This window comes from Coregonus lavaretus (genome assembly GCF_964263955.1).
Source record: "Coregonus lavaretus genome assembly, chromosome: 3".
NCBI classification, from domain to species: Eukaryota; Metazoa; Chordata; class Actinopteri; order Salmoniformes; family Salmonidae; genus Coregonus; species Coregonus lavaretus.
Window position 1 is genome coordinate 44,361,975 of NC_139990.1, and position 21,803 is coordinate 44,383,777.

At 42.9% G+C, this 21,803-nt stretch overlaps 2 protein-coding genes across 2 annotated transcripts; one reads left to right on the forward strand and one right to left on the reverse strand.

Annotated features, from left to right (window-relative positions):
- Positions 1-69: 69 nt before the first annotated feature.
- Positions 70-2,804, reverse strand: LOC311107416 (peptidyl-prolyl cis-trans isomerase FKBP14-like). The gene is made up of 4 exons (XM_084149908.1): positions 2,498-2,804; positions 1,743-1,894; positions 1,311-1,417; positions 70-1,165 (listed from the first exon to the last, which is right to left on the reverse strand). Exons 1-4 carry the CDS (start codon positions 2,689-2,691, stop codon positions 1,025-1,027), a joined length of 594 nt encoding a protein of 197 aa, XP_084006034.1. The 5' UTR covers positions 2,692-2,804; the 3' UTR covers positions 70-1,024.
- Positions 2,805-3,074: 270 nt separating this feature from the next.
- Positions 3,075-20,066, forward strand: LOC311118471 (pleckstrin homology domain-containing family A member 8-like). Its single transcript, XM_084157633.1, has 13 exons — positions 3,075-3,247; positions 3,520-3,636; positions 4,238-4,393; positions 5,647-5,759; positions 5,996-6,154; positions 6,751-6,782; positions 8,824-8,960; positions 11,869-12,172; positions 13,856-13,941; positions 14,826-14,884; positions 15,652-15,853; positions 15,980-16,041; positions 17,862-20,066. Exons 1-13 carry the CDS (start codon positions 3,208-3,210, stop codon positions 18,057-18,059), a joined length of 1,665 nt encoding a protein of 554 aa, XP_084013759.1. The 5' UTR covers positions 3,075-3,207; the 3' UTR covers positions 18,060-20,066.
- The last annotated feature ends 1,737 nt before the right edge of the window (positions 20,067-21,803 follow it).

Here is a 21,803-nt window from a genome sequence, read left to right on the forward strand (position 1 = left end):
GTGTTTTGCGGGTACTATTTAATGAAGCTGCCAGTTGAGGACCTTAAAAAGCAGCCGTTTCCAGCTACAATAGACATTTACAACATTAACAATGTCTACACTGTATTTCTGATCAATTTGATGTTATTTTAATGGACAAAAAAATTGCTTTTCTTTCGAAAACAAGGAAATGTCTAAGTTACCCCAAACCTTTGAACGGTAGTGTACATCTGCGTGAACCTGAGTTGAAAAAGAATGAACCAGGTCATTCCTTCATACTGTATTCCCCTTTGCTCTATGTAATCTGCTTATTTACCCCTGTGTTACAGATGGTGTGAAATAGGGGGACAAATACTAGTGATGGAACGGTCTTCTGTGACCTTTTAATTTAAACTGTTCTCTACAAGTAAGCAAAGGAGTTGTTCTGCACTTTGGGTATTGGTATGAAAACAGGAGAAAGAGCGCCCTCTACTGATCATCCTGTACTCTGCTATGAGTACTTCTCTCTAAAGGCATTGGTGGCGCAGTTCTTCTGAGAGTTTTATGAAAAGGCATTTGATTTCAGTGGCTGACAAATACAGATATTCTTAGAAATACTGTATGATACTTTACAAATTGGTGACCCCATCATTCACCATCAGCCTTGTACTTGAACTAAAGACTAAAGACTTGTACTTGAACTAAAGACTAACACAAAAATATGTGTCTATACAGAAAATCATTTAAATGAATCTAAATAACTGTACATGGGTCACATTTGGCATAAATGCAGTGGATGGACTTAGTGTTCTCTATGATACGTATTCAAGGCAATTTCATACCCACAAATCCCTGAAAAATACAAAAATCTCCTAAATATATATATGCCAGTAAACCCTGGCGCTCCTCAGAACACTTTAATTGTAAATTCAGGACCGATTGAACATAGTGAAAATGAAATGACATGTTAATAGGAGTAAAGGCTGGTTTATACTTGGGCTAACGACACGTTATCCACAGACAGTCGCTTGATCTACTGTAAACCAACCTTATAAAATTCAGACTTCTACAGCTCATCGTGTTTGTAGGTAAACTCTCTAGAAGATATGAATCCATCTTCATCCTCGTCCTCCACCATCGCCTCATGGTGCGTGTCATTAGCATGGTAGCCATGTCTTTCAAACTCTTTCCTTAGGTACTCCTTCACCTGTCAAAGAGAGAACATAAAACCCTCACATAAACAAACACCTAATCTCTGTAACCCAGAAGTAAAATAATCTGCCTACAGGAGATTAACAAACACTAGACCTGGGTTCAAATACTGGGCTTGATTGAGTTTAGCCTGGTGTAACAGTATCGCTGAGATCCATCTCCTGGAATGACTCATGGGACCTGGGACCGTTCCGAATCTCCATGATCTCAATGTCAAAGATCAACGTACTCTCAGGGGGGATTTTGCCTGGAAACAAAACTGAGCAACATGACATGATGTCTGTGTCCCAAATGGCATCCTATTCCCTAGTGTACTACTTCCATCCAGAGCGCTCTAGTCAAAAGTAATGCACTAGGGAATATTGTCCCATTTGTGATGCATCTGATGACATTGACCCTTGACACTTGACACAAAAGGAGCACCTAGCCAATTAAAGTAATTATGGATTTCAGTGTCTCAGGAGATCACACATTTTCCTCTTGTACCGGTAGGCTAACGTTCTGTAATTGGGTATGAAGGATTCGGTAAGCATTAGGCTACTGGTAGTCCTATGTTAACACATGTGTAATACCTTTTCCCTCTTTGCCATAGGCCAGAGCTGGGGGGATAGTGAGCTTCCTCCTCTCTCCTGAACACATGTTCTTCAGCCCCTTATCCCAACCCTTGATCACCTCTTGGATCCCCAGGGTGAACCACACTGGCTGCTTATCCCCGTGGTTAAGGCTGCCAAGAGTCACACAGATCCATCATAGTGTTTTTAAAGGAAAATCAGTAAACCCTAAATTAAAGGGATAGTTCATGCCAGTGGTGGCTGGTGGGAGGAGCTATAGGAGGACTGGCTCATTGTAATGGCTGGAAAGGGTAATTTATGAAACGGAGTCAAACATGTGGTTTCCATATGCTTGATACCATTCCATATATTTCATATCAGCCATTACAATGAGCCCGTCCTCCTATAGCTTCTCCCACCAGCCTCCTCTGGCTCACGGGCAAAAACGCGTCATTACAGTGCTGACATGCACCATTTTTAGGATTGTATTGACAGTGGACTAATTAACAAAATACCGAAATATAGTTTTTGATTGGACTATCCCTTTAACCAACCGGTTTAACAATCAGAAAAACAAACAAACACAGTGATTGTCAATGTCCACAAACATGCCGTTGTTATGAGAGTGTGATCAGGGGGATTCATTTGGTGGGCAATTCAACCCTCGAGTGTGATGGATTGGTTGACCATTGGTTAGTAGACTGTAAGATTGCAGCAAGAAGCAACGGAAACGTATCCAATCAACAGAGCATTCCATATCGATTTCAACAAGTCACCTGGAATGAAACATGGTGCCATTGCTCTCCAGAAATCCCTCGAAGTGCACAAGAAGTATGTCTCCATATTTCGACTTCTGAAAGCAGATAAAGGGTTTATGTAAAACCTCAAATTTCACCTCTGGTTCGGGTAGTTTAGCGCCATTCACATACAAAAAGCACGAAACAATTGACCAAAAAGATAGGAGTAACATTTCAGTGGTTGCTGGTTGGATAGATATATCAAACCAGAGTACAAAACTAAATAGACAAGGCCTGATTAACAAGTGTGCAACAATGTTGCATGGAGTCTAGATCAATTGCTACCTACGTGCCAGGCAAACGTTAGAGGGGTACTTGCATTAACAAAATGTTTCCGTTGTTCAGTTGCGAGACCACCACTTTTGCGACTGGAGAGAATTTTTGGAGGCCACACCCAATTTCTAAATACTTTCTGTTCATTGGAGGACATACATAGTTCCTCCCACAATGTTACGTACACAGGCCCTAAAACGCAAATTCCTTTGACGTCATATAACTGGGCGGGATCTCACGCGATCACATGGAACCCCATTCATGTATGACTTACGTACTTTTCTGTCGTAGTCCAAATGAAATGGGTCCTTTAGCGCCGAAAATCTTACTTGGGAATTAAATTGAGTCTCCAGGATCAGCTGTGGTTGGCGTCTTGTTCTGATAAACAAGTAATGAACCTCAGAAACAGATGAAGAATGGAGGGAATCCTATACAAGTGGACAAATTACATAAGTGGTATGTAGTAACTATGTAGCTAGCTAACTGAGCTTCTGAATAAGTCGGCTTTGAGTCAGATAGCTAGCTAGTTAGCTAACAACTAGCTGGACAGGTAATCAGCCAGAAAATCAACATGCTCTAACCTTAGCTAGCTAGTTAGCTAATTGTCATTGGATGCCACTGAGTCATGCGTCATATGTCTTGCTGTGTTAGCAAGATAGCTATTACAGGTTACAATGAATAGTGTTGTTTTACATAATGGTCATAGTTATCAACATCCCTTTTTCCAGGTTGGCAGCCTCGCTGGTTTGTACTGGAAGGAGGGACTTTGTCCTACTATGACTCCCAAGAAGATTCCTGGAAAGGATGCAAGGGCAGCATCAAAATCTCAGTGTGTGAAATACAAGGTTGGTACTTGTTAGCTATTATTGGCTTGGTAAAGACTGTGGCCGGTATTATGACAACATGCTAACTGTTGCGCTCCTTTGAACTAGATGGGCTACACCATACTGAAGAGTCAATCTGAAGCTTAGCCTATATTGTTTTAGTCATATAAATATCACTACTCACCAAACCTTCCATTTGAAAAGCTCTTTACCACTTCCTGGTTACCTGTGTGCCTATATACATATGACCCAACATATAGTGCTCTAGTGTACAAATTAAGTGGAATATACAAAGGCAGACAAACTATAGACAACATAACAACCACATACGGTTGGCCACATACGACACCAGTGGTTCCCAACCTGGGGTACTAGGACCCCTCAGGGTGCTTGGCCTATCCACAGGGGGACTTGAAGACTCATGAGACCATAGACTTACTGATAAAATGCACATGAGGGGGTACTTCAGGGGAATTCCGGGCAGAGCAAAATTCAGTTGGTGGTACACTAACCCGAAAAAGGTTGTGAACCACTGTCCTACACCCTTGAGGATGCTGCTAACTCAGGTTTACCCCCTCTTTGTCTTTCTCTCTCTTCCACTCCATCTCTCACCCCCTACTAGTCCACTCCTCTGACTTCACACGTGTTGACCTGACCATCCCTGGAGAACAGTACTTCTACCTCAGAGCCATCAACGCAGCGGAGAGGCAGAAATGGCTGGTCGCCTTGGGATCTGCAAAGGCCTGCCTCACAGACAACCGAACCAAGAGAGAGAAAGGTAAGGTGATAGCTTTGGGTTACTCCAAACAAGTCTGAAAACACACAATAGCTTGAATGAAACACGATTTCATGCTGTTGTGTGGGTATTTTATTTGGCTTGGTTTGACCTGTTGTACGTGAACCTGGTGTCTGTCATGGACATGTAGGGCTACATGGGTGACCTCTTAAAAACATGGGTGACCTCTTAAAAGCATAGGTGACCTCTTAAAAGCTATCAAACTGACTTCATTAAATTAATGTGTTATAACTCAATATCTACAGCAGGGTTCCTCAACTGGTGGCCCGTGGGTGAAATGATTTGTCCCTCCCCAGTTTTCTGAAGAAAAAAAACCCAAAACCAGTTGTTTGTTTGTCTGAACATGAGACTGTAAAAACACCAGCAAATCAGCGCAGAGTGATTTTAATTTTGGAAATCTGTTCCAAAGTATTCCCACGTATAATGGAGAGATATGTGATCGTATAAATGTAAGCAAGGTTTGAAATTAATGTTTTAGTAAAATATTATATATTTTTAGGATTCTTCCGGTCAATTTGAAGTCTACAAATTATTTGTAACTATGTTCCGGCCCCCTGACCATCCGCTCAAGAAAAAAATTGGCCCGCGGCTGAATCTAGTTGATGATCTACAGTAAGCAAGTGAGAACTTCTGCATCCCAAATGGCATCTATTCCCAAATAGTGCACTAGTTTTCACCAGAGCCTATTGGCACTGCTCAAAAGTAGTGCACTAAATAGGGAGTAGGGTGTCATTTGGGACGTAACCTTTAAAAGTAATTTCCAGGTGAACAAAAGAGAAGAGCAGTTGCAGATAAAGCCAATCCTGTTTATTACAAGTTACAACAGGGAGACACCTCCAGCACAGAAGCAGAGAAATGGTCTACTTGGCCTTCTCTGATCAGCAGACAACTGTTCTGTAAACGCCAGCCGAGAGGCTTGTAGGAAGTCAAAACAAAAGGTGTCAGCTGCTAAAGAATCAGTGTTTCACAGAAAATACAATAATAATCAGTGTGTTGAGTACACAACAGTCTGGCGTCAATCACTATCAACAGATATGAGTTTAATGCATAACATAAAGCATCCAGTCTAGTGACTATCAACCCAAGACTCACCAACAGAACACTGGACATTGTGTATTATAGAAAGAGAAATGTATGCACTGAATATGAGCTTTATTAATCTTAAAAATTGAAATTACACAGCCAAGGATATTTTCAAGAAGCGACATCTCTCTCACTCTCTCGCTCTCTCTCAGAGCACCAGGAGAACACAGAGGCTCTGAAGACCAAGATGTCAGAGTTGAGGCTGTACTGTGACCTTCTCCTCCAGCAAGTCAACCAGATCAAGGACAGTGAGGAGACTGAGGAGGTAAGACAGAGGGAGGGCTGAGGTTTCAATGGCCTATTTACTCTCTGTGCAACCATAGAATCTTTTCTCACTGAGTTCAGTATGGATGCTCTGTTTCAGTCGCCATTGGATTTGGTTGCTATGTATGTTGCTATGCAAATGGACAGTCACTTTTACAGCACAAGCAAGGGATAAGCAATGGCATAAGCAATCTGCTTAGGAGTTGATGGTTGTGTATATCTGTGTGTCTGTTTCAGCCAGGGGAGAACTCTGGCACCATGGTGAAGTCTACATGCACCACCTTCCTCAAGACGTTGGAGGAGTGCATGCTGATCGCCAACCGCACCTTCAGCTCAGACCAGGCCACAAAGACCCCGCCCGGGTCACCTCCCGTGGCCACCATCAAACCCCAGAAGGTACCAACGTACGCATAGAGATACCAAAGATTTGTATAACTAAACCAAGATGGACCACAGCCCGTCGTTTCAAATGGGAACAAATGAGTCATAGTGGGCAGAACAAGCAAGGAGGTGGGCAGAGCCAAGCACGAACTAGCGAGATCCTATTGGCGTGTTCTAGCATATATTTGAGTTAGGGAACGCCTACTCTGAAGTGCGCGTGTGCAATAACTCAATACACCTTTGCACCCTTTCTAAACAATGCAATTTTTTTCTAAAAATCTAAAGTCCCAACCTAGATTGGAGCCAATGTCTTCATTAAGTAGTTGAACATGTTATTACTCCAACCTCGTGACAAACGGATATGTTTTCATTTGAGTCAAAAACAACTTTATATCGAAGGACAGCCTTTTGATTTGACGGCCTGCACATGCGCAGTTCGGTGCAAGACGACCGTTAGAACCGATGACGTAATTCTACGTATGAGCTTAGCTAGCCAACGTCGCCATTACATCGCCTACAAGTGTGATCAGGGATTTCTATTGGAGAGCAGTTTTATCCTATCTTCTTACTGTACTGTCTTTGGCTAATGTGCTATTTTCTTTGTTCCACAGGTCAAACCTGTCAATCAATCAAATCAGGAAAAGTAGGTGGCTCTCTTTTCAGAAGTTTGGTTTCAAGCTAACTTGTTGCTCACGGTCTTAACCTTTACACCAGCATTCCACCTTTATGGAACACACTCCCTTATCTCCATCTTGGAGCATGCATGAGAGCATCTGTTCCGGATGACTGTGCGATCACGCTTTCTGTAGCCGATGTGAGCAAGCCCTTTAAACAGGTCAACATTCACAAGGCTGCGGGGCCAGACGGATTACCAGGGCGTGTACTCAGAGCATGCGCGGACCAACTGGCAAGTGTCTTCACTGACATTTACAACCTCTCCCTGACCGAGTCTGTAATACCTACATGTTTCAAGCAGACCACCATAGTCCCTGTGCCCAAGAATGCGAAGGTAACCTGCCTAAATGACTACCGCCCTGTAGCACTTACCTTAACTAACCTGTAGCACTGAAGGCATGAAGTGCTTTGAAAGGCTGGTCATGGCTCACATCAACACCATCATCCCGGAAACCCTAGACCCACTCCGATTCACATACCGCCCCAACAGATCCACAGATGACGCAATCTTAATCACACTCCACACTGCCTTTTCCCACCTGGACAAAAGGAACACCTATGTGAGAATGCTGTTCATTGACTACAACTCAGCTTTCAACACCATAGTGCCCACAAAGCTCATCGCTAAGGACCCTGGGACTAAGCACCTCCCTCTGCAACTGGATCCTGGACTTCCTGACGGGCCACCCCCCAGATGGTAAGGGTAGGCAACAACACATCTGCCACGCTGATCCGCAACACTGGGGCCCCTCAGGGGTGCGTGCTTAGTCCCCTCCTGTACTCCCTGTTCACCCACGACTACGTGGCCAAGCACGACTCCAACACCATCATTAAGTTTGCTGAAGACACAACAGTGGTAGGCCTGATCACCGACAACGATTAGACAGCCTATAGGGAGGAGGTCAGAGACCTGGCCGTGTGGTGCCAGGATAACAACCTCTCCCTTAACGTGACCAAGACAAAGGAGATGATCGTGGACTACAGGAAAAGGAGGGCCGAACAGGCCCTCATTAACATCGACAGGGCTGTAGTGGAGCGGGTCGAGAGTTTCAAGTTCCTTGGTGTCCACATCACCAACAAACTATCATGGTCCAAACACACCAAGACAGTCGTAAAGAGGCCACGACAACACCTTTTCCCCCTCAGGAGACTGACCAGATTTGGCATGGGTCCCCAGATCCTCAAAAATTTCTACAGTTGCACCATCGAGAGCATCCTGACCGGTTGCATCACTGCCTGGCATGGCAACTGCTTGGCATCCAACCGTAAGGCGCTACAGACGGTAGTGCATACGGCCAAGTACATCACTGGGGCCAAGCTTCCTGCCATCCAGGACCTATGTATTAGGTAGTGTCAGAGGAAGGCCCAAAAAATTGTCAAAGACTCCAGTCACCCAAGTCATAGACTGTTCTCTCTGCACGGCAAGCGGTACCGGAGCGCCAAGTCTAGGTCCAAAAGGCTGTCGGAGCGCCAAGTCTAGGTCCAAAAGGCTCCTTAACAGCTTCTACCCCCAAGCCATTAGACTGCTGAACAATTAATAAAATGTCCACCTGGACTATTTACATTGACCAACCCCCCCCCCCCCCCCCCTTTGTTTTTACACTGCTGCTACTCGCTGTTTATTATCTATGCATAGTTACTTTACCCCTACCTACATGTACAAATTACCTTGACTAACCTGTACCCCCGCACATTCACTCGGTACCAGTACCCCCTGTATATGGCCTCGTTATTTTATTGTTACTTTTTATTTTATTTTTGACTTTATTTTATTTAGTAAATATTTTCTTAACTATTTCTTGAACCGAATTGTTGGATAAGGGTTTGTAAGTAAGCATTTCACGGTAAGGTCTACACCTGTTGTATTTGGCGCATGTGACAAATACATTTTGATTTGATCTTCCATGAATTGTTAGATTTCCACTAACTGCATGAAAATACAGCTTTAGATATGTATCCATGATAACTCTGTGGCCAGGATGTGAGTGGTTCTTGTCTTGTTTTCCCAGACAGAGGGAGTTAAAAGAAATCTCAGGAGGATCTGTAGCCCATGACAACCAGATCCTTGACTCTGGAGCAGACGGACCAGACCAGCTAGACGGACCAGACACACTCCCTGAGAGAACCACCCAAACACCCCCAACAGGTCTCTCATTTACAGTTGAAGTCGGAAGTTTATGTACACCTTAGCCAAATACATTTAAACTCAGTTTTTCACAAATCCTGACATTTTATCCTAGTAAAAATTCCCTGTCTTAGGTCAGTTAGGATCACCACTTTATTTTAAGAATGTGAAATGTCAGAATAATAGTAGAGAGAATGATTTATTTCAGCTTTTATTTCTTTCATCACATTCCCAGTGGGTCAGAAGTTTACATACACTCAATTAGTATTTGGTAGCATTGCCATTAAATTGTTTAACTTGGGTCAAACATTTCGGGTAGCCTTCCACAAGCTTCCCACAATAAGTTGGGTGAATTTTGGCCCATTCCTCCTGACAGAGCTGGTGTAACTGAGTCAGGTTTGTAGGCCTCCTTGCTCGCACACGCTTTTTCAGTTCTGCCCACACATTTTCTATAGGATTGAGGTCAGGGCTTTGTGATGGCCACTCCAATACCTTGACTTTGTTGTCCTTAAGCCATTTTGCCACAACTTTGGAAGTATGCTTGGGGTCATTATCCATTTGGAAGACCCATTTGCGACCAAGCTTTAACTTTCTGACTGATGTCTTGAGATGTTGCTTCAATATATCCACATAATTTTCCTTCCTCATGATGCCATCTATTTTGTGGCGTGCACCAGTCCCTCCTGCAGCAAAGCACCACCACAGCATGATGCTGCCACCCCCGTGCTTCACGGTTGGGGATGGTGTTCTTCGGCTTGCAAGTGACCCCCTTTTCCCTCCAAACATAACGATGGTCATTATGGCCAAACAGTTCTTTTTTTGTTTCATCAGACCAGAGGACATTTCTCCAAAAAGTACGATCTTTGTCCCCATGTGCAGTTGCAATCCGTAGTCTGGCTTTTTTATGGCGGCTTTGGAGCAGTGGCTTCTTCCTTGCTGAGCGGCCTTTCAGGTTATGTCGATATAGGACTCGTTTTACTGTGGATATAGATACTTTTGTACCTGTTTCCTCCAGCATCTTCACAAGTTCCTTTGCTGCTGTTCTGGGATTGATTTGCACTTTTCGCACCAAAGTACTTAATCTCTAGGAGACAGAACGCGTCTCCTTCCTGAGTGGTATGACGGCTGCGTGGTCCCATGGTGTTTACAGTGGGGGAAAAAAGTATTTAGTCAGCCACCAATTGTGCAAGTTCTCCCACTTAAAAAGATGAGAGGCCTGTAATTTTCATCATAGGTACACGTCAACTATGACAGACAAAATGAGATTTTTTTTCTCCAGAAAATCACATTGTAGGATTTTTTATGAATTTATTTGCAAATTATGGTGGAAAATAAGTATTTGGTCAATAACAAAAGTTTCTCACAAGGTTTTCACACACTGTTGCTGGTATTTTGGCCCATTCCTCCATGCAGATCTCCTCTAGAGCAGTGATGTTTTGGGGCTGTCGCTGGGCAACACGGACTTTCAACTCCCTCCAAAGATGTTCTATGGGGTTAAGATCTGGAGACTGGCTAGGCCACTCCAGGACCTTGAAATGCTTCTTACGAAGCCACTCCTTCGTTGCCCAGGCGGTGTGTTTGGGATCATTGTCATGCTGAAAGACCCAGCCACGTTTCATCTTCAATGCCCTTGCTGATGGAAGGAGGTTTTCACTCAAAATCTCACGATACATGGCCCCATTCATTCTTTCCTTTACACGGATCAGTCGTCCTGGTCCCTTTGCAGAAAAACAGCCCCAAAGCATGATGTTTCCACCCCCATGCTTCACAGTAGGTATGGTGTTCTTTGGATGCAACTCAGCATTCTTTGTCCTCCAAACACGACGAGTTGCGTAGTGTGTTACTGATGGTAGGCTTTGTTACTTTGGTCCCAGCTCTCTGCAGGTCATTCAATAGGTCCCCAGGTGTCTTGCTTGTTTGTAGGTGACCAAATACTTATTTTCCACCATAATTTGCAAATAAATTCATAAAAAATCCTACAATGTGATTTTCTGGAGAAAAAAATGCTCTATTTGTCTGTCATAGTTGACGTGTACCTATGATGAAAATTACAGGCCTCTCTCATCTTTTTAAGTGGGAGAACTTGCACAATTGGTGGCTGACTAAATACTTTTTTTCCCCACTGTATACTTGCGTACTATTGTTTGCTCAGATGAACATGGTACCTTCAGGCGTTTGGAAATTGCTCCCAAGGATGAACTAGACTTGTGGAGGTCTACAAAAAATGTTCGGAGGTCTTGGCTGATTTCTTTTGATTTTCCCACGATGTCAAGCAAAGAGGCACTGAGTTTGAAGGTAGGCCTTGAAATACATCCACAGGTACACCAATTGACTAAAATTATGTCGATTAGCCTATCAGAAGCTTCTAAAGCCATGACATCATTTTCTGGAATTTTCCAAGCTGTTTAAAGGCACAGTCAACTTAGTGCATGTAAACTTCTGACCCACTGGAATTGTGATACAGTGAAATAATCTGTCTGTAAACAATTGTTGGGAAAAATTACTTGTGTCATGCACAATGTAGATGTCCTAACCGACTTGCCAAAACTATAGTTTTGTTAACAAGAAATTTGTGGAGTGGTTGAAAAACAATATTTTATGACTCCAACCTAAGTGTATGTAAACTTCCGACTTCAACTGTAAATACACTTGCGTGTTCAAATGCACGATTTAAATAACGGACCCAAATGTACGAAGAGATGCGTATCGCTGGCACACGATAAATGTGGAACTCAGAAAGTGCTTCTGTCACTACGTGCTATACCCAGAGACTTGTCTACTTTTAAGATAGTGGTTTAGAGTTCTCCTTGAAATGGCATTGACCATTTCTGCTTGAATGGGTTTCACATGCCAGTTGCTATGGCTCATAGATGCCAACTGGAACAGAACATTTGTTAACATGTTGTGTGTGTGGCTCTGTGCCATACAGAGAATAGCCCAGCCGGCGGGGACCACCAGGACCCAGAGGAGTCTGTAGTGGAGGAGGAAGAGGAGGAGGCCGCTCCCCAAACCACCCCTGATCCAGAACACACTGACCAACCAGCACAGGAAGAGGAGGAATTCAAAGAGGTGGAGCAGGAAATGAGCAATGCCCAAGAAGAAGAGAAACAGGAAGTGACCCAGGACCAACAGGAAACTGTCACTGACCAAGAGGAAGCCAAGCCGGAGGAAGAAGAGAGAGAAGAAGAGGAGACAGAACAGGTGGACACATTCTTCAATACGATGAGTCACAGGTATGGGGACACACCGCAAGAGGGACAAATACTGTAGACATTACGGTGTAGGGTGAAGGTGACCCTAGACGCTGATTTTGGGTCAGTTTTGCATTTCCCCCACTAATGGTTAAAGGGATAGTTCGGGATTTTGGCAATGAAGCCGGGATAGTTCAGGATATTGGCAATGTAGCGTTAGCTCAAAGACTGGAAGTCTTGGGTATCTGCTAGCATGCTAGCTGATCCAGAAGACTTTCATTCTTTGCGCTAAGCTAAATTAGTTAGCATTGGCTTACGAAACTACCTCCAACTTCCTTTATACTGAACACAGAGACATAAAACGCAGAGACATAGTCGTATTAAGGGAAAATATTTTGAGTTTAAAATATGCCAAATTATCTGCCAATGACATTTGATAATTTAGCTTGGTGCGAAGAAAAAACAAGAAAATAAAAAACTAATTTTAAATGAATTATCACTCAATATACGATATTTAGGCTTGCCTAGATTTCACTTTTTGCATTGGAGGATTGGGGAAAGGAAAGCTGAGCCTAGATCTGTCGCTAGGGGAAAACATCACCCCAGAGTGTAGTTGTTATACAACAGCGCTCAATGCTATTTCACTAGCAGTAACTAGACAGAACAAGGGCCAACACATACACTAATCGATTAATACCCTTTTTTCCTGTAATTATTCTAGGTACTATAATGGCGTTGTGATTACACAATGAGGTATTTATTATTGAGATTAATCTATTTAGTGTGTTCAGATTTTGCTGTGAATTATGCAACTCTGATATGTACTGTTTAGGTCCAATGCTCATGCTTTGGGTATGAAAGGGCAAAGGTTGTTTTTCCTTGCCTGTGCAAAAACAAAAAGGGTCAAAACTAGTCTGGTCCCAGATCTGTTTGTGCTCTTGCCAACTCCATTGCTGTTAATGACTGACAAGGAGTTGGCATGACAGCATAGACTGGCACTCAGGCTAGGTTAAAACAGGGTAACATTGAATGTTTTATGACTGTTTTTAAATCCATTTGAACATATAACGAGTTTTACACTGGTGTGTTCTCTGTTGATCACATGACTATTACAGAGATGCCCTCATCTGATGTTGGGGTCGGTCATGTTTTTTTGGTAATCATTTCACTCTTCATTTCACTTTGATGACATTTGAAAGCCCCTTTTAACAGTGTTATTCAGCATTAAGCTAGGATTTGAATGATCAGAACCGTGATTTGAATGATCAGAACCGTGATTTGAATGATCAGAACCGTGATGTGAATGATCAGAACCGTGATGTTCACTTATGATGTTACAGTATTCCAATGACAGGGAGAGACAATCTAAGCAGTGTTAACGTGTTTAAGTGCAGTAAGCCTCGAACACAGAGCTAGTGAAAAAGTATTCAGAACAACACCATAGAGGATGGGGAACATAGCGGATATGTTTTTGATACATTATAACTATTTATTATACAGGTATATCCAAGTTAGACACAAGAACTCAAAACAAGTCTCAAATCACCCAATAGCCTGACAGCATGGTCTTGTGTGGATCTTGTCTTTAGCTTCACTTTGGTTCTACCCCTTTCTTTTCTGTTTTTGTTTGATTGATTGTTTTTATTGATTGAATCAAATAAAGGTTGCCGATGCTGGACCTCACTAATATCTCCCCCTGTTTGAATCTCTTTGACTTCTCTTTAGATTCAGTGATATAAGACTGGTTGAAGACAGTGGTATCCCTACACAAGCCTTTTTGGACTCATGCTATGCAATAGTGCCTGTATTAGGTAGGACGGTCACTTCTCACTCATCTGTCTCCTTCCCCCCCCCCCCCCCTCTTCTCAATCATTCCATCTCTTCTAAATCATCATCTTTTCCACCTGGTGGTAGTGCATGCTCTATCCTTCATGTTTTCTTCTTTCAGTGTCTTCTTTTTCTCATGAACCCTTCTCCTCTCACACGTTCATACTGTTCTCTCCTCTCACACGTTCATACTGTTCTCTCCTCTCACACGTTCATACTGTTCTCTCCTCTCACACGTTCATACTGTTCTCTCCTCTCACACGTTCATACTGTTCTCTCCTCATCTGCATCTAATTGATCATCCTATTGGATGTGTTCTCTGGTTGACTGGAGGTATTTCTTTCTCTTACTTACTAATCAACTGGATGGGTTTCATGGGAGGGAGGGTGTGTGTTTGCGTGTGTGTTTGGGTGCTTGTGTGGAGTCTGGAGTGTGTAATCCACCTTGAAGAGATACAACACCCCTCTGTCCATTGTTCATGTGATCCGACCCACCATAATGCATGTCAGTGTGATAAACTATATTCAGGTACTGGGATGTATTATATGTCACACACATTGTTCTTGATCCTCCAGGCTTTACTGTCTCTTCCATGTTATACTTCGTTGTTTTGTCAATTTATTATTCTATTGAAATCTACATCAATTTGTAATGGTTCATGGGGAATAAAACACCAAGGGGGGGGGGGTTCCCGGACACAGATTAACACTAATTATTGACGCAAAAGCATTTTCAATGGAGATTCTCCATCGAACTGGCGTTTTAGTCCAGGACTAGCCTTAATCTATGTCCGTGTAACCGCCACACAAGGACAAACAATAGTGTAAAAAATATCCAGCACTGAAGTGACATTGGACTCTCTCCACAGACAAACTAGGATCCACAGTATTTGCGCCAGTTAAAATGGATTTTACAGGCAACATCAAGGTAAGAGGAAGGGCTGCCTTGAGTTTAGAACAATGTTTGATTTTACATTACAGGAAATGGAATTTACACTATATTTACTAAAACCTTAAAAGCTGCTCAAATCAGCATAACATTCTGGGTGCAGTTGTAAAAGCCTCTGAGCGGTATCAACAGTTCTTTAAATGACCACAAGAGGGACTCTCCTCCCTCCATGTTGTTACAATTAGACCAAATGGACGTTTACACCCACCGGTTATGTCCCAAATGACACCCTATTCCCTATATACAGTAGTACAGTACTTTTGACTATGGCCCACAGGGCTCTGGTCAAAAGTAGTACACTACAGAGGAAATAGGGTACAATTTAGGACACCCACCCAGTCTCCTTAACCTGTCCTGTGAGCACTTCAGTTGTGCAGAATACACTCTAAACAAAGATTGTTGTAACAGTTGATGTGCTAGAAGGTGAAAGTGAGATATTATCATAAGGCAGTGCTGTGTGTATAAAGCACTGGAACATTTCACAAGCAGAGCTTTGACACAAGTACTTTACTGCCAACGAAAATAAGACACGGTATAGAGTGTTGTTATATCATGGCACAAGTAACCCTGTTAAGTGGCAACATGACCAACCAGATTTAGAAACCTATCAGAACTGCTGGGCTGCATCCCAAATGGCACCCTATTCCCTATATAGTGTACTATAAAGGGAATCGGGTGCCATTTGGTCCGCAGTCATTATCTTTATGGTGACAAGTCCTTCTGCCTCCCTGTGTGGCTGTCTGTAGAAGATCCACCAGAAGCTGTCGTCGGACCCAGGCAGCTTCCCCACACTACAGACCATAGTGCTCCACGAGGTGCAGACCGGCGTGGCCCGCGTCCGCAACTCAGCCACCGAGGCCCTGCTGTGGCTCAAACGAGGACTCAAGTTCCTCAAGGAGTTCCTGTCCCAGGTCAACTCTGGGGAAAGGGATATCCCCGGAGCGCTGGGTGAGTTAGCATCGCAACACTGTGGTACACACACACGGTTAATGGTTAGGTGATAGTCCTCTTTTGGTCTGATGTAATATACTGTATAATGTCCTCTGTATTCCTAACACACTCCTCTTCATTCAGGTAATGCTTATGGACGGAGTCTACGGCAGTATCATGGATGGGTCGTGCGAGGTGTATTTGCTGTGAGTAATACTTAATAATCAGTCGTCAAGCTCCTTTTAGGGAAGCAGTTTATAGTTGGAAAAAGTATCCCATCATGCGATCATGCCCACTTTGGGGTGGTTGTGTGTGGTTGTGTGTGTGTGTTTGTGTGTGTGTGTGTGTGTGTGTGTGCGAGCCAAGGCTACTATAGTAAACTGAAACAAACTAATCATGGAAAAAAAACGATTTAGTAAACGGAAATAAAATAATTAACAAATCCGTCTGACAAACTAAAACTATACTGAAACTTATCTTTGACTCCAAAACGAACTAAACTAAACTGAAAACATGAATTATGTTCAGTTTCAGTTTTTTTGGGGGGGGGGGGGCAAAAATCCAATGGGGTTTAAGGATCTGCGACAGCCGAAAGTCGTATACTAATGTAGTTCTCTAACAGCAAAGGCTCAGATCAACATGGCAGTGTTGCCATTGTTTATAAAAGGTTTTCTTTATAATGTTGAAATAAACACGTATCTAGCCCCCATATCACATACTCACACTGAAATCATAATATAATAATGTGTGCTCCCGAGTGGCGCAGTGGTCTAAGGCACTGCATCGCAGTGCTAGCTGTGCCACTAGAGATCCAGGCTCTGTCGTGGCCGCGACCGGGAGACCGATGGGGCAGCGCACAATTGGCCCAGCGTCATCCAGGGTAGGGGAGGGAATGACGGCAGGGATGTAGCTCAGTTGGTAGAGCATGGCGTTTGCAATGCCAGGGTTGTGGGTCCGATTCCCACGGGGGGACAGTATGAAAAAAACGAAGAAGAAAAAAATGTATGCACTCACTAACTGTAACTAAAAGTCTGCTAAATGACTAAAATGTAAATGTCCACATCAGTGAAAGACCGCCTCATATGTATTTGTATACATCCACTGCACATATAAATCACAGCAAATTGGTTCCTGTTTCAATCATGTTTGGTCACGTTCGCGTGGGCCAAACAAAAACACCATAATGATTGATTGACAATAGAGACTCCTACAATACATTTTACATTTTAGTCATTTAGCAGACACACTTATCCAGAGCGACTTACAGTTTAGTGAGTGCATTTATTTTCATACAATGCAGGCGATGGCTGCAGGAGGAAGTCGGTGAAGCGCAACTGTAGAAACTTGCAACGATGGTCACCTACTTGACAAAAGTGATCTACTTGTCCAAACGCGTCCATTGAGACGATCACATTTTTAAAAATGGTTTAGCAGACGCTCTTATCCAGAGCGACTTACAGTTAGTGAGTGCATACATTTTCATACTGGCCCTCCGTGGGAAACGAACCCACAACCCTGGCGTTGCAAGCGCCATGCTCTACCAACTGAGCTACAGGAGGCCACAGTGCAAGACTTTGCTGTCACACAGAGCATGTGCACGGGTGCTTCAGCTGCTACAATGTGGTACAGGACCAAAACAGTGGAGTAGTTTAGCCTCGCGCTTCAATGCTCCTGGTTGTTGTACCTTTAAACTTAACCTAACCTATATCCTGACCCATCACCTTATGCATTACTGCCCCACAGTGGCAAGAAGTGACATCACAAAAAACTAAAGGCATAAATGCCTCCCACACACAGGATTCTTTCTGTGCCTAACACTAAAACTGAAATTAAATAATCTAAAAACGAAATATAAATGTTTTTATAAAACTGAAACTAAATCAAAATGAGTAAAGTGGATCTGCAAACTAACTGAAACTAAACTGAATTTGTAATAAAAATCTTAAAAGGAATATAGAAATACAAACCTATAATGACCTTGGTGTGTTTGTGTGTGAGACTGTTTGTTCATCTCTTCCGTTCCCAGCTGGCCCTCCGAGCAGCACCATCCTACAGCAGCTTTGCGGCGGCCCTGGTGTCAAGAGAGGGGGATGAACTGAAAGAAGGATTCAACACAGGCATGCACCGGGACCTGGGGGTCTACCTGCCTGCCATGGAGAAACAACTGGCCATCCTGGATGCCCTGTATGAAGAATACAATCTGGAGTCAGATGAGGTAGTCTGAGACGAGTTCCCTACTGGTGGTCTGAGACTGACTGGGACACATTACCAGAGGAGGAGGAGGAGAGTTCTCTGAGACTGACTGGGACACATTACCAGAGGAGGAGGAGAGTTCTCTGAGACTGACTGGGACACATTACCAGAGGAGGAGGAGGAGAGTTCTCTGAGACTGACTGGGACACATTACCAGAGGAGGAGGAGGAGAGTTCTCTGAGACTGACTGGGACACATTACCAGAGGAGGAGGAGGAGAGTTCCCTGAGACTGACTGGGACACATTACCAGAGGAGGAGGAGGAGAGTTCCCTGAGACTGACTGGGACACATTACCAGAGGAGGAGGAGAGTTCTCTGAGACTGACTGGGACACATTACCAGAGGAGGAGAGTTCTCTGAGACTCCGACCATCTGGGATACACTGACAAAGGAGGAGGACAGGAGGGAGAGGAGAGAGCCCCCTGGAGGTGTGGGCTTGGTTGGTTGGCTCCCCAAGAACAGGGTTGAGCCCCAGGGAGCATGCTCACTAGATTAGCCAATCAGAGCCATCCGGAGGATTGAGGAGCGTGAGTGAGTGTGAGCATGCCCGGTGTAAAATGAGATGTCTGTAATACCAGGTGTTGTCTCCCTCCTAACTCTGGCACAATGCAATCTACATAGGTCTAATGGCTGTAGAGGGGCTAGGCTTTGGAGGGAGGACTTTTTCAGGTTTTAATTCTAGTGGTTCAGGCTCAGTACTTCCAATTACAAAGGGTGCCCTGTTTTACAAACTCTAACCTTGGTGGAGTTGAATGGTGGTCTTCTGACTGAGCACGTCCTGACGATGGATGCACTCTTCACTCCGTTATAGTGGCTTTGACTGTACTTGATGTAGTGTACAGTACTTTAGACTTAGGCTCTTTTCCTCTGGTGACATCCATGATGAAGAGGTGCACCGTTGGTTGCTGAGAATGCACAAATATGAACTTTTACTTTAAATTGAGGCTGATATTATTATTATTGATATAATTATTGCCATCATTATTTGACAGCATACTGTACATAGGCTGTATGTAATGAACTGCCTACAACACTGAGGAGTATAATGTAGCGGTCCTAGTATTGATCCCTGATGAACTCCATACAGCACCAACCGCCTCCACAACCACCTCCAGCCTCCACAACCGCCTCCACAACCACCTCCAGCCTCCACAACCACCTCCAGCCTCCACAACTGCCTCCACAACCACCTCCAGCCTCCACAACCACCTCCAGCCTCCACAACCACCTCCAGCCTCCACAACCACTCATTCTCTCTCTCATTATGTCTCATCTACAAACCTATTGTTTACCAAGTGACATTAACTTAACATGAGTAAAATACTAGTTCATGTTATCTTTTTCTTAATAATTTAAATGTAGTCTTTATGAGTAACTCATGGACATTTACATCCATATAGAACATGGTTTATTGCATGATTTAATGTATAGGGTTAGACTGAGGTGCCAACTGAAGTGGAATATACAGCCAGACCTTGATTCAAAATATATTAACGTTTTGAATGTTACTAAATGTATTAACAATCATGATGGATAGATTGTTAATTAATGTCTTCTATTACCTGGCTTTCCTCTCTGTGACTGATGGCCTAACAGATGGTGTAGGTTGACAATAATACAACAGTGATTATCACAGAGGCAGTCTAACTCTGGACATGAATTCAGTCTTTGTTTATAGATGCACTGAGCCATTTGGACAAAGCAGGAACATCTGACCAATAGGCCCATCGCGTGAAACCCAACATTCAACAGTATTTTCCTGTTCGTTGAGTTTATAGGGACAAACGGTAACAATGATGAGCATTCTCACCAGTGGCTAGATCGAAGATGTGCAATAGGCTGATTAGTTTTTTGTGAATCATTTCTAGTGTTAATGTTATTGCTATGCTATTGTATCTTACAATTTCAGATAGAACACATTTTATACGAATGTACATAAGATGGCATTTTTACATATGTATTAAACTTGATGAAATCATTAATGGGTACGTTTGATCATTTGGATGTTATTTTTACCTAGGGGGTTTCCATTACAACCATGTGAAATCCCAACCTTCTAAGACTTGGGTTCCCCTCTTCTTAGCCCTTGATCATGACTCTCAGTTCCAGTACATTACACATAAGAGTGATTGGATGAAGGAGTCTTCTCTGGAGTTTTCTTATGAGTCCATGCACTCTGAGTTTGTTGAGACCATGGTTTTGGAAGCATAAGGGCCTTGTCTTTCATATCAGTGAGAAATAATTTTCAAAAACAAAAGGTTAAATTGATACACCTTTTATAGGGTTAGATTTCCCACAAGGCCATATTTCCACATAGAGCCCCACAGTGAAGGTGTCAATACCCATAAAACCTAGCTGTCAAACAGGGAAATGGTTCCAATCGTTTTTCCACCATGAATTTTTCCCATAGGGGATTTTAGAAATGCTTAAAATAAGGGCTGTGTTTCGTGTAGGCTTACCCTGGCGTGATGTTTTGATAACCATGTAAATCTCTCTCGGACAAGGTGACTTTTATCAATATATTCCGCACTATTTACTCTGATTTGAAAATGCTAATTAGCATCAAAGTAGACATGCAAGACTACAACTCCCTGTCATCTCTAGCTGACCCCTTTGCTAACAGGTATTGTGTAAATTTAAAACTTGCCCAAGACAGTTCACAGAATTATACATTTAAAGAAATGTAGCCAATTCTTTCATTACTACATTTACCTAACATTAGATAGTTAATCCAGAGATTCTTACCTTTGCCTCGATTCAGCAGTCTGTCCAGATAATCATGGCATGTGTAGTTCTTTATGATCGCCTAATTAGTATTTCATTTGTTGGGGGAAAATACAGGCAAATATATTGATAAAAGTCGCCTTGTCCGAGAGAGATTTACATGGTTATCAAAACGGTAAGCCTTCACGAAACACAGCCCTTATTTTAAGTGTTTCTAAAACTGGAACCATTTCCCTGTTTGACCGCTAGGTTTTATGGGTATTATAACTCATACTGTGGTACTCTATTAAAGGGCTTGTTTAGGGAAAACAGATGGAAGAGAGAGTTCTGCGTCTCAGAACACCTGTGTGTAAACGGAAGAGGATCCCACAAATGTGTCGTCGCTGAAAAATACTGTCGGCTTCAACTGTTAAAACGGTGTTCAGTAAATGTGTATTTTGCGTTTGTGAAATTATTTTGATGTGATATGAAAGGGATTTATGTTTCTAGAGCCGTACCGCATCGATTGGCTGTTTTGGCTTCCAGAGCCAATTCACCTTTAAACAGAACATGTAAGGTGGACTATAAGGGGTAATGATAGGCTCCTTTAGTCATTATTGGGCTAATTATTATCTAGTTAACACTTATCCACCTATTCTTCAACGGGGGTAGATAGATTACACCAAGCAGGCATGGAAAGGGGAAATTTGTGAGGGTAATTAATTTGTGTGTGTATGCGTGCATGTGAAATTTTGGCCGATGAAACTGACAGCAAAATTCAAGAGAATCATGTCAATCACCTACAGTCGTGGTCAAAAGTTTTGAGAATGACACAAGTATTGGTCTTCACAAAGTTTGCTGCTTCAGTGTTTTTAGATATTTTTGTCAGATGTTACTATGGTATACTGAAGTATAATTACAAGCATTCCATAAGTGTCAAAGGCTTTTATTGACAATTACATTAAGTTTATGCAAAGAGTCAATATTTGCAGTGTTGACCCTTCTTCTTAGG

Coding starts and splice junctions, on each gene's coding strand:
- LOC311118471 (XM_084157633.1), top strand. CDS start 3,208: ATGGAGGGAATCCTATACAAGTGGACAAATTACATAAGTG. Junction 13,942..14,825: donor TGCAATAGTGCCTGTATTAG/GTAGGACGGTCA, acceptor CTCTCTCCACAG/ACAAACTAGGATCCACAGTA. Junction 16,042..17,861: donor TCGTGCGAGGTGTATTTGCT/GTGAGTAATACT, acceptor TTCCGTTCCCAG/CTGGCCCTCCGAGCAGCACC.
- LOC311107416 (XM_084149908.1), bottom strand. CDS start 2,691: ATGTTACTCCTATCTTTTTGGTCAATTGTTTCGTGCTTTTTGTATGTG. Junction 1,418..1,742: donor CTATGGCAAAGAGGGAAAAG/GTATTACACATG, acceptor TTTTGTTTCCAG/GCAAAATCCCCCCTGAGAGT. Junction 1,166..1,310: donor AGATGGATCTCAGCGATACT/GTTACACCAGGC, acceptor TCTCTTTGACAG/GTGAAGGAGTACCTAAGGAA.